Source organism: Alternaria hordeiaustralica (genome assembly GCF_023758085.1).
Source record: "Alternaria hordeiaustralica strain BMP 2776 chromosome Unknown scaffold_36, whole genome shotgun sequence".
In the NCBI taxonomy this organism is placed as follows: domain Eukaryota; kingdom Fungi; phylum Ascomycota; class Dothideomycetes; order Pleosporales; family Pleosporaceae; genus Alternaria; species Alternaria hordeiaustralica.
Window position 1 is genome coordinate 27,263 of NW_026056808.1, and position 11,908 is coordinate 39,170.

Consider the following 11,908-nt stretch of genomic DNA (forward strand, 5'->3'; position numbering starts at 1 on the left):
CTCTTATTAGCTAAAAAGTTTAGTTTATACGCTAGCTCTATAATTAGCTAAGAAGTTTTTAAAAGCTGTAAGAACTTATAAGCAAGGTTTTTTGCAGGGCGTCTAATTTATAAGATAAGCCTCGCGCATGGATAACGCTTGACGACACATTACGTAAGCGGGGTGGCCTTTGCTTCGGCGTCGTCTCACAAGCGTGCCTTCCCGATCTTCTCCCTCCTCAACCTACGTCTCGTGGAAGAGGCAAAGATATCAACATGTTGTTGTGGATCTGCGTTGCATTACAATAATTACAGATCCAATTAACTCACTATGGACCAATCTTATTCGGCACATCTAAAGCTTTTACGCGTATCGTGCAGACGGACAGCTCTTCCGCCGTCGACCAACGCTACGGTCTCTATGAACGAGATGCGCACACTACCCTCGACCTACCAGTCACTGTACTCACTCTCATCACTATAGCTATAGTAACCTCCGTCACTTCGGTATCCGTCGTCATCATCGTAGCGCGCACCAGCGCGGCTGTCACGTGCAGGCGTGTTGCGACGGCCACGACGCTCGTACCTCTCATCGTAATCATCATATTGGCGATCATCACGACCGTTGTACTTTCCATCGTAGCGATCGTCACCCCAGTTATCTCGATCGTCTCGGCCGCCTATGGGCGAACGATATCCTGGGGTAACATCCTGACTATTTTCGTGGTCGTTGCGGTCCTCGTTCGCACCATCGTAGCCTTCCTCTCCGCCGCCGTTCCCAGCAACCTGATAATCTTGAACATTCTCTTCATCTCGGTACTTGCGATAATCGTAATGCGCGATATTCTGCTGCCCAGTACCAGTGTTCAAGTGGATGTTGTTGTAGTCACCGCTGACGGCGATGTGACGGACGATTCCACCGAACTGCCTGGACTCGTGTGAGCGGGCGGGAACGATCGCGTTATCCTCATTGAGCGCCGGGGCATTCTCTTCAGGGTAAGCAGGAGGCGGCGAAGTTTGTTCGGGCTCTTCACGTCTGCCAGCAACGTCCGCCGGGCTTGTCAGCGCATTCGAACGCTTTGGCACATGGACGCCGTTCGCCGCATCACGTATGCGCTGACCTTCTTCTGTATACGACTGTAGCCCGGACTCCAGCCAATCATCGATCTCATCATGGGCTTCGTCTTGAGTAGGACGGGACACTCGCATGGCAGCTGGGCCTCTTGGTGCGTCTTTTGGTATGTATGACGGCACTACGTATGCGTTCACGCGACTTAAGGCTTGAGCATCAGAATCTGACATTTTCACGTGCTCGAAACGATGATGATGCGTGTCGAAAATATAGATGTTCAGGCTCAGTGATGGGTTGTACTGCTTCGTGGCAGAGAGTGTAGAGTTGTAAAGGCTGCTTTGTGTTTAAAAAGAAGAGATGTAGGTCGGCGGTGTTATGTGATGAGAGAAGCTGACACATTCACAGATATCAGATGATTTAGTTTCACTTCTCTTGGTTGCTACTAGACCATGCTTAGGTCCGATGATGTTCACTCCCATTCCAAAAATCCGGACAGGACCATCTTTCTGAAGTCAGAAAGACAAACTCGGGCGCCAAGAGCGTGTACTTTCCAGAGGCCAGATTTGCGTCCAGGTTGTTCCATTCTTTTGATGCGCACTTATCGTCAAGCGCTTTGTACCGCATCGACAATGACAAAGGATTCACGCAATCTGAACAATGAGCATTGTGCAAGCAAAGTGAGCAACTCCCTAGCATGGGCCGCTCCATCAAGATACCCACACGCGTACACTCTCGCAGTCACTTACGGCATCTTACCTACTTCCACCTCATTTCACCCCAGCATCAAAGTCAAGATGCCCCAATGGACATGTGAAGTGTGCCGTTGGCCCAACGAAGAGAACGCTGAGTCGTGTACACAATGCGAAAGATCGACTCGTGACGGTAATCCGGGTATGACAGAGGGTGAATCTAGCTCAGAGGAAGAACAGCCTGACACGCCAGAGAAGGATGAGGTGCCGCAAGAATATGAGCTGCCGGACGAGGAAATTGAAGAGGTGGGGGAGGATGAGGAAGAAGATGAGGATGGAGATGGAGGACCGTGAAGAAGAACAAGTTGAATCTACCTGACGAACAACAGTGTAGTACCCGTTGCGAACACGGTCATAGGTATCATATATCCTTCGCTGATCCACATCACTTCCAACCCCCTACAACAACGCCCAAGCCAAAACCACCGCGACCATCCCAGTTCCCACAACAGGACTAAGTCTCCCCGCCGCACCAGTCGGCGCAGGCGACGCCGCCGCATCCCCACCTTCTTCCGTCACAGAACCCACATTCGCAATCGCCACACCACTGACATCCGTTCCATTTTGGCACTGATCATCCGACAGCAACTCCGCCGTAGCGTTGAACATGATATCCGCGCACTGTCACTCGTTAGCTTCCATCTGACCCCATCTGAAAACTCAGCACTCTCTTCTCCCCTCCCCTCCCAAAACACCCAGGCTCGAAAAACTCACATTATACAAAGCACTCCCACTATGTCCCAACTGAATAACCTGCACGGTAGCCATCAACCCATCAATCCTCTCATCATCCAGCCCGCTATACCCCGCCGCTTTGAACCCTTCTTCCAGATTCGCTTTCCCGGTTTCCTTCATGCAGAACACGCCGGCGCCGGTCTGGTTGAACATTTCCAGAAGGGTGATGTTGAAATTCGTTGCGTTGCTGCCGAGGGCGAGGTTCACGGAGGTGAGGGCTGAGGTGTGAGAGCCGTTGATTATGGTGGAGCCGCCGGTGGGGGGCCAGAGAGTTCCTGTGGGTGGGTTAGTGGGTTAGAAAGCCGGGATTGGGGGACAAGATGGTATGGGAGGGGTTTAGGATGGGTAGGCAGGATGTTGGGGAGAAGAAAGAGGAATGGGATTCGTACGGTTCGCCATGTCGGTCGTTTCGTTCACATTGGCGCATGGGTAGATCCATTGGCTCGCTGGTTCTTCGAAGGAGCTACCGCGCCATGTGGGTGCGAGAAGGCGGAAGTGAGCGTTTGCGCCCGCGGCGAGGGCGGCGACTGTGAGGAGGGTGGTTGACAACATGATTGAAGTTACAGTTACTAGTTAATACTGCAAGTAGGTTCAGTCGTAGGGTAGGTAGAGACGAGGAAATGCGAAAGCAGAAAGACTTGAGATGGGAAAAGAGAACCGTTCTTTCAACAGGCGCACAGCATCTGACATGCAGTTGCCAAACCATTTATACCCACCCCAACTTCCAACACACCTTCCTCCTTCACATCCAGTTCCACCTAGATGCCTGTCCTACTAGCGGAATCCATCTACCTCTGTTCCGCTGCCAAGCAAGCACGAAGAAGCCTTTCCTCGCCTAACCGCGACCACGGCATTGGGAAAGCGAGGACACTGTGTGTAAGATCCAATGGAAACCCAAGGTCTTACTCGAAAGTCTGGAACCGGTGTGCACGCATCCACTCATGGTTGTAGCGAACATGTTGTGGCGCGAGCTATAGCTGCGACCCTGCATACGGACCCCAGGATAATGTGCTCAAGTGAGCAAGTTTTGGTCTTGGCGAGGTGTGCTCGCTTCGCGGAGGAGCGGGCAACGTCGAGCTGAAGGGATGAGGAGATGAGGTGATGGCACGGGTTTAGGCACCTTCGTGGCTGAACTTTAGGTGAATGTAATTGATGTAAGATTGAAGAAGCGGGAAGCCGATGCTGGACGTGGTGTGGTGTGGTCCTGAATCTGGATGTAGAAGTCGCGGGAACGCTAGCACCAACGAGGTAAAGCCTGAATTATTGCATGGCATCTACCTAGGTAGGTACCGCAGATCAACACGAACACGCACAGAAAACAAGATGATCGTAGATAAACATGACTGTATTGCAAGGTCTGGTATCATAAAGACTCACTAATCAAAAACTCCATACCCAATGCCGTTCCCAATGCCCTGACCCAAGCGCCAAAGAACCATTCATCAAAACATGCTACTTTTCTTCTTCTTGATTTTCTCGGCATTGCTCTCACTTTGTGTTCTTAAGCCCCAGAAGCTCTTCTTAGCCTTGGCAACCGGCTTTGGTAGTCCATTGCTGAAGAAGCTGCTCTGACTAGCAGCGGGTCGATGTTGTACAGGTGCTTGCAGGTATACACCTTGGGGTTGCTGCATGCGCGGGGGTTGTGCGGGAACGGGTGCAGGGCGGGGCGCTGGACTCGGTCGCTGGTTCTGCCATCCGCCCTGTACGAGGGGTGAGGAGTGTCGCTGAGGCTGTGGGGACGGGCGCTGGAGGAGGTTGGACTGGTCGCCAAACTGCTTCTTCAAGCGTTCTGTCTCCTTGTCGATTTCAGCTTGTTTCCGGCGTCGCTCCTTCTCTTCGCGTTCCTTCTGCTTTCGCTCCTGCTCGAGGAACTGCAGTGTCTTGCGCTCTTGTTCCTCTTCCTGCCTGCGCCGAGCTTTTCGGTTCGCTTCTTCTTGTCGCTTCTGCTCGCGTGCCTCGGCCTCCACTTGTGCCTTCAAGCGCGCCGTCTCAGCATCAAGCTCCCACTGTGCCCGTGGATCTAACCTTGGCCCCGGCTGCCATTGTTGTGTTGGGCGCTGCGGTTGAGGCGGACGCTGCTGTTGAACAGGTCGCTGAGGTTGGACGGGTTGTGGAGGCTGGCTGGGCCGGGCCTGGTTGGTAGCTAGCGGAGGTAGCGAGGAGCGCTTGGCGGCATTGTTGTTGCTGGTATATGAAGGTGGGGGTACTTGTGCGTTCGCGCCAGCACCGCCGGCAGGCTGAAGGGCAACCTTCTCGGGTGGGTATTGCGACGATGAAGGGGTGTAGGCTGGCGGCGGAGGAGGCTGTGGTGTCATGACTGGTGCTGTGATGTTCGGGCCTTCGAGCGGCGATGAGCCCTTCCTCGCGCGCACACCCGCGCTGTTCTTTCGAATGTTGGCGTTGATGTGGAACTGGTCATTCAGATCGCTGAAAAACAGATCGCGTATTACAGCGGCCCCGATGAGCAAAGCTACCTCCAGCCCCTTGTAGTCCTCAATCTCGACGCGGTAGAGGTTGGACTCCATGATTGTAAGCTCCTTCAGGCCGGAGAACAGGGCAACGGCGATATCCGGTTCCTTGCTCTTCTTGACCTTCTTGCCGGTGGGATCGGTCGATTTGCCCGTCATGTAGCATGTCATGTCCTTGCCCAGCCTGCCCTCCTTCCGCCAGGCAAAGTTGACTTTGGGCGTGTTCGCATCGCTGCCGGGGTCCGCAAGGCTACGATCGAGCGTTGAGTTGCTCGGCGTCCTGAAGGTGACCTGGGGTATGCTGAATTCCCAGCTGACGGTGCTGCTCCACTTCGCTGTCGAGTGCTTAACGACAACGCGCGAGTCGGGGTTGTAGAGTTGGATAGCGAATTCGGTGGGGTAGATGGGCTGGGGCGGGGGAGGCACTCCGCCATTCCTGCGAATCTCCTCCTGGGACAATGTTGGGTGCGACCATCCCGGCTTCGCAAGCACTTCGCCGTATAGCACCTCGGGGTTGCGCGAGTCGAACAAGGCTACGGCGTATGTGTTCTTCGCCTCGTGGGAGGCTGGGTCGACGTGGTGGAGGGCATATTGCGCCTCGGGCTCGGAGCCGTTCTGGGTGAAGTAGAAGGATTCGTGGTGCTTGAGCTTGTCGGTCGAGGCCTTGAGAAAGAAGGCTAGAGACTGGTTAGTACCACTACCGCTATTGATATGGCGATTGGCCCGGACGCCTGGGCTGGGAACACGTACTGGGGAGGTTCTCGTCTAACATTGCGTCATATTATACCCGTCTGGACACTGCGTGTGGTTTGTGATGTGACCAGGTGCCTGGAACGAACGATGAGCTGGCAGGTTAGTGGATGTGCGGCGGCGGCGTGGACATGTTATGGCTGGTCGACCGGATACGCGTCTCCCATGAGGCTGTACGCACATCCCTGCAACTGCGCCGGGAGCCGCTGCCCAATGACGCTGATCTGCCCCGCTTATCCGCTATTCTTGGTCAAGTCAGCCTCGCGCGAACCGTTCTTCGCGCATCCACGTGCTGCTCTCATTTTCACTCGCTCATTCGTATATCGTACCTTCACCATCCCACCTGCCATTGGACGTTCGCAAGAGTCGACCCTCTGATCTATGACGCCAAGTAGGCTTGTGGCATGTTGACGATGCTTGCGCAATGCACCCCAGCGGCGTTTCATCGCGGCCCGCAGCACAGCCGACCGACTGATGACCGCAGCTCATCGACATTTCCAAGCTCAGCGCTATAGCTAACGTCGCTTGCTAGTCGCTTGCGATCGAGGCTTGTCAACGGTTCACCAACTTGGCATCTTCGATTGCCCTGGAATTACGACACGCCTACGCGTCTTTTGGCCAAGCAGCACGCATGCGTCTCGCAAGGCATGCTGCATTGAGATCGATATCCACCCCGCAGAGACGGGGAAGCGACTCTCGGCCCAATGGAAGCTTCAATCTTTCAACGGATGCACAAATTGTCAAAACTCAGACTCCGCTTACCAACGCAGAACTGCTTTCCTCCGACCATTGACAGCTTGACGGTAACGGCTATCTATCTTACCATCACTAATCACGGGAACTCTACGTGAGTGCCAGAGCAGGAACACGTACTCACCTTGTCACAGTGTGTCTCTCAAACACGAGGGCGAGAATGAAAACAAAGGAATGAAAACAAAGTAATGGAGCACAAGCGCTTCATAACCCCAGGACCTTCTAATCTCCTCAACCCTCATCAGTTTCATTTGCCTCTCGCCACCGCGTCCGTTCAACACAGAGTACACATACCATATCGTTCCCTAGTTGGTATAACCCACGCCATGCATACTTCATTCGCAAGACTTAAACGTCGGAGAGGTCTCAGAAGAGGCATACACCAGCGACTTCAGCCCTACGAAGTTCACGTGGTGGCTTTGTGATGAGGACGTTGAGATCGAAAGAGCGATGTATTGACCGCTACAGCTCAGCCATTTCACCACCAATGCACCGTACTGGAGCGACTACTTGCGCATGATTCTGTACCCATAATCGCGAATATGCTACGATAGGAGCTAGGACACTGCGCGGAAAAGTACACGTCTTGATCTCTTTTCGCAGATCTGGATGCCAATTTGGGCGAGGAATTATTCACATAATGTCATCGAAACAATGTAACAATGGATGGGGTAAGAGTTCAGACACATTCTTATTCGGGAAACATGTATTCACTTTTATTGAGACGTCGGATTCACGAGGTGTTTGACGCACGCAATTTTCGACTTGGTTCCGCGCTAGCTGCTATTGTCCAGCTGGACCCTGATCCTACGTTTGCACCTTCCACCGACTTGCATTACCACATATTGCGACATCACTTGTCAACGTCCGCAGCCCAACTATCCTCACGTGTCCGCGGTATCCACATCACCAGTCATGACTGAACGAGCACCCGCCGCCGACGCACGCCTGCAGCAGGTTCTGGAACATGTCAACACCACTTCTGATATCGGCGCCGTTGCAGCCGAGACAACTCCCTACAATACGTTTACCAGCGCAGCAACTCTACCAGGAAGCAGGCTTTCTAGTGCTGCTACATCATCGATTAAACACGGCAAGTCTGGGTCGTCGGAACATGAGGCGGTCCCATCGACAGCCGAGGTGACTACTCAAGGACACGTCCTGTACCGCAGTGCTGGTATACAAACACTTCCACCAAGCAATGCCGATGGTTTCCGCAAGATTTACGATCGCGAGCCTACACACCAGGAGCTCGTCAGCAAAATTGGATCTGCAGCACTTGGTCGCTACAAGCCGGGACCATCAGCGCACGACGTCGTTCAGAGCGCGCCATTCCCCGCTCCAGACGTTTCCAATAGGCGCGCAAACTATGTCACCTCATCGTTCCAGACCAAGGATGTAGCGCAATGCAAGAAGGATCTTCTAAAAGCAAAGGTCAAGGCATCGCTGTTAGTTAACAAACAGCGCGACGCAGCTCTATCGGCAGGATACAAGGTCTGGTCGGAAACAAGAGACGACTACATCGTACACTCAGAGCAGCTCGACACCAGTGTTCAGTTTGATCACCAAGGCAACGCGGCCAACGCGAATGTTGACGGCCTTTCCCTACCCAACATCTACGGCGAAGAGATCGAGCCGCGCTCCACTATCACCCATCCCACGCAACTCTCGAATAGCGGGACTCCAGAGACAGAGGCTGGGGTTGACGTGAAAGCAAGGGAGTACACCTTCAGCGCAGCTTCAAGTCTTACGCCGCCACCAACGCCACCCTCACTCAAACAACACGACGCCAGTGCCAATGGGAGCACACCCCAGCACATTCGTACTGTCAAAACCTGCATACCGAGTGAGAAGTCCGATCCACCGTCCATTGAAGATTACGGCTACGTTCAACTCGTCCCACAAGAAGCCAGAAAGCAAGATGCGGACGGAGACAGTGGTCAGAAACAAATGCAACGTAAGAGAAAGAGCTCAGAAGTAAGCGAGGAGGAATCCACGGAGTGTCAAAAACAGAGACCGACCGTCATTGAAAGCAATGAGGGGACCGTCATTGCGTTTGGCGGCGAGAAATTTGCGGATGAGTATATTGTCTACGACGCCACAATGTCGAACAATACGAACTCAGACACGTCATCTCGATCGCCTTCTAACATAAGCAAGAAGAGAAAGTCTGTCGACCAATGCGAGCCTGAAGTAACTACCAGACCGCCAAAACGCTTCAAGTCGTCAGCCACTCATACCGATCCTTCCCCTATCGGAACGGATACTAACACAGACCATTTTGTACATGACAAAGATGGCAGTGTCGCGCGCAATGACGCGACAAGTGCGATGGAATGCACTCAATATAACGAAGCTTCCGGGGTTGCAACACGGTACCGTGGTCGGTCTATCTCTCCGAGTCGACCACGCGAAGGCCAACATCACTCCGAAGATAATCGCCACTCGCGCAATTCACGAAGAGATCGGGAGTCCAGACGGCGAAGCCGATCTCCAGGTGCACAACGCGATGAGAATGATTATAGTGCAAGAAGCAGCACCAGACAACCATCTGAGAGCCCATACCAAGAAGGCCGTCGACTCCACATGACAGAGTCGCAGCCGCGCCAGACAGGCCCAACACATGGTCTTGTGAAGTCCGACGCGAAAGAGCAGAAAGGAACGGAGAAGCAAGCACAACGCTCAAGTGACTTGGACGAGACAGTTCTTGAACGTAAGAAGGAAGACGACAGGCGAATGGAGCGAGCGAAGCAGATTACCGACGAAAAGCGAGAGAAGCATCGTCAACAGGAAGAAACCGAGATACAGCGGGCGAAGCAGATCACCAGCGAAAGGGTGGCAAAGCGTCGTCAGCAGGAAGAAGCCGAGATACAGCGAGCGCGTGAAGCAAAAAACGAACGGAGATTGGAGATTGAAGAGAAGAAGCGAGCTCAAGAGGAAGAGTATCGTCACCAAGAGGAAGAGAGAGACAAACAACGACGTCGCCGCCGTCGCGATGATTCACAGGAGAGGAGTAGCAGCAAACGTGCGACAGTGGTGGAACCACCAGCGGAGCCAGCTGCGCCGGTCGACAGATATGCACTGGCACGAGAAGTTGAGGCACGACGCCGAGAAAAGATGTTTGCAGCGCGTTCTACTGGGGAGATGGACAGTCGAGCACATGAACGGTCAGCTGCCACAAACAAGCGTGGCAGTAGATTAGAAGTAGAGCCAAGGAAGCCAGAAAAGAAGGTGGAAGATGACAAGGTAAGTAAGCCGAGAGCGAAGCCGAGACCGAGTCGGACTGCTCGCGGAGAGATCGAGCGCTACGATCCGAAGAAGAGGTTTGGACGTGGCGAATAGAGCTTATGTCTAGTGTTGAGGTGGGTACAGTGCATACCACCGATGTGGATCACCCCATACAAGGGAAAGACTGAACAGCTAGGAGCCTACGTTAACGACAGGGTACCTACTTTGCAAGGCTTTAGCTTAATGTAGCCTGCAGACCTGTTCAGCTTTTTTCTTGTATAAGGTGGGATGGTGTCTGAGAGGAGGGCTGAAGGGTGAGTGTCTATCATTTGGATTGATGGGGGTGTAGAGGCAGATATATATTCTTCTGATAGTATAAATACATAAATCATCCCAAACGCGTAGTAGAAATCAGTTGATTGTATATCATATGGACCGCAAAGTCGAGCTTCGAAGTGGTACTTACACAACGCCCTCCTTACTCCAGTTCTTCTCAATAAGTATTGTCTACGTTCTAAGACATAGTAATGGCTGTGTACAATGTGTAGCGCTCACTCAGTTGTTGATTCAGTGACAGGGCGTGTGCTCGTGACGCCCACCAGGCTGTTCGTGAGCTCTTGCCCGCCCTTTCACCTCCATTCACTTCGACTTATACACCGCTTCACTGCCGCAGGTCACGCAGTATTGACGGCGCTTTGGACCAACACTAGCAATACGCGGTCACCGTCGCGTTCCCATCTCACGATAGCCCCAGCTGGACAGACTTGCCGTCCTCTACTCGCAAGCACGATCGTATCTATACCAAATCTCTCGCGAACACCCATCACACCGGCCCATCTTCGCCTCTGTCATTAACAGGCAAGATGATCAAGTCACCACCTACCGCCGCCATGGCCTACAAGCGCACCCCCAACAACCGCACTTCCAACTCCCGCGTCTCCAAGACACACATCACCTACCTGTCCGTCCATACCCATCGCGAGCCACACCCAGCAGTACGAGCGACAGACTTGCGCGGTAAGACACCTCGCCGAATAGACATCCAACCCCCTCCCCTTACCAGCTCAAGCTCGATGCACAAACCCTTCGACGCTCGCTTTACGCGACATAAGTCCACATGGCGGTCCATAGCACACGGCTTTGTGGAGCAGCAACAAGAGAAGTTGAGAAAGGCGGAGGGAGACGAGATGGAGTGTGAATACGATACTATGGACCAACTGGCCGCGTTCGAGGCGAGCGGTGGCGTGTTTGGTAGTCCGCCTACATCTGCCCCGTCATCACCGTCGTCGTCTCCAAGTAGTGATACCTCTGGAAGTTTGGCTGGGTCTTGGGGTACCGCGTCGACCTTCAGTACGAGTACGCTCGCAAGTTCGACGGGTACACAGCCCAGCGCGATGGGCTTCAGTGCTGCTACAAGCAGCTCAAGCGCAGCCAACAGCGGTATGTCCTCTCCAGAGATCGACATGGCAGATGCGCCGGACGTTTCTACAAGCCATGTCGCCGCCACACCTACAGTTCCCACAGCCCCCATACCCGCACCAACACCCTCGCAGCCGCCACAGCCCGTGACCACGGCCCCCATCGCCAAGGTCAACACCCCCCTCTTCTCAGGCTTAGGCTACCTACCATCCAAACCCCTACCAACCGAAAAGGCTACGGCCAAACTCCCCTCAAAACCTCGCTCCACCCCTCCCCAACTACCCCCCAAATCCGCATCCAAACCCGACGTCGAACTAGGCATGGGTTCTTTCTCCTCCTCAAAAATCACCTCCTCCTCCAGCCTCGTCTCCGCCTTCTGCAACCCCCACTTCAAAACCTTCTTCGCCTCCGAAATGATCTCTCTTCAAACCCATCTGCAGTCCAACAAGGAAATTCGCGGCTCCCACCTCGTCTTTCTCAACAGGTCGTTGAAATGGGTCATCGATGCGGCGGAGGCGAAGTGGTTTAATCCTGACATTGACTTTGAGAGCGATGATGTGGCGGATTGGAGGGGGAAGTTGAATGTTTTTATGGAGGTACTAGGGGGTGAGGTGGATGGGGTTGCGAAGGATACGAAGGGGAGGATTGAGAAGGTGTTTGGGCTTTTTGCGGATGAGGAGGGGGTGAATGGGGGGTTTGGGGAGGGGGCGGCGGCTTGAGGTCAAGGACTATAATGGTAGGGGGGGTCTCTTGGAG

At 53.6% G+C, this 11,908-nt stretch overlaps 5 protein-coding genes across 5 annotated transcripts; 2 read left to right on the plus strand and 3 right to left on the minus strand.

The window, feature by feature from the left end:
- Nucleotides 1-428: 428 nt before the first annotated feature.
- J4E84_010070 (uncharacterized protein) lies at nt 429-1,280 on the minus strand (the record flags this gene model as incomplete). The annotated part of the gene is made up of 1 exon (XM_049392628.1): nt 429-1,280. The coding sequence occupies one exon, from the start codon at nt 1,278-1,280 to the stop codon at nt 429-431; it is 852 nt and encodes a 283-aa protein (XP_049239576.1).
- A 918-nt stretch (nt 1,281-2,198) lies between these two features.
- J4E84_010071 (uncharacterized protein) lies at nt 2,199-3,086 on the minus strand (the record flags this gene model as incomplete). Its single annotated transcript, XM_049392629.1, has 3 exons — nt 2,199-2,420; nt 2,514-2,809; nt 2,924-3,086. 3 exons carry the CDS (start codon nt 3,084-3,086, stop codon nt 2,199-2,201), a joined length of 681 nt encoding a protein of 226 aa, XP_049239577.1.
- Nucleotides 3,087-3,976: 890 nt separating this feature from the next.
- On the minus strand, nt 3,977-5,774 carry J4E84_010072 (uncharacterized protein; the record flags this gene model as incomplete). The annotated part of the gene is made up of 2 exons (XM_049392630.1): nt 3,977-5,679; nt 5,753-5,774. 2 exons carry the CDS (start codon nt 5,772-5,774, stop codon nt 3,977-3,979), a joined length of 1,725 nt encoding a protein of 574 aa, XP_049239578.1.
- Nucleotides 5,775-7,420: 1,646 nt separating this feature from the next.
- Nucleotides 7,421-9,847, plus strand: J4E84_010073 (uncharacterized protein; the record flags this gene model as incomplete). The annotated part of the gene is made up of 1 exon (XM_049392631.1): nt 7,421-9,847. One exon carries the CDS (start codon nt 7,421-7,423, stop codon nt 9,845-9,847), a length of 2,427 nt encoding a protein of 808 aa, XP_049239579.1.
- A 776-nt stretch (nt 9,848-10,623) lies between these two features.
- On the plus strand, nt 10,624-11,871 carry J4E84_010074 (uncharacterized protein; the record flags this gene model as incomplete). The annotated part of the gene is made up of 1 exon (XM_049392632.1): nt 10,624-11,871. The coding sequence occupies one exon, from the start codon at nt 10,624-10,626 to the stop codon at nt 11,869-11,871; it is 1,248 nt and encodes a 415-aa protein (XP_049239580.1).
- Between the last annotated feature and the right edge of the window lie 37 nt (nt 11,872-11,908).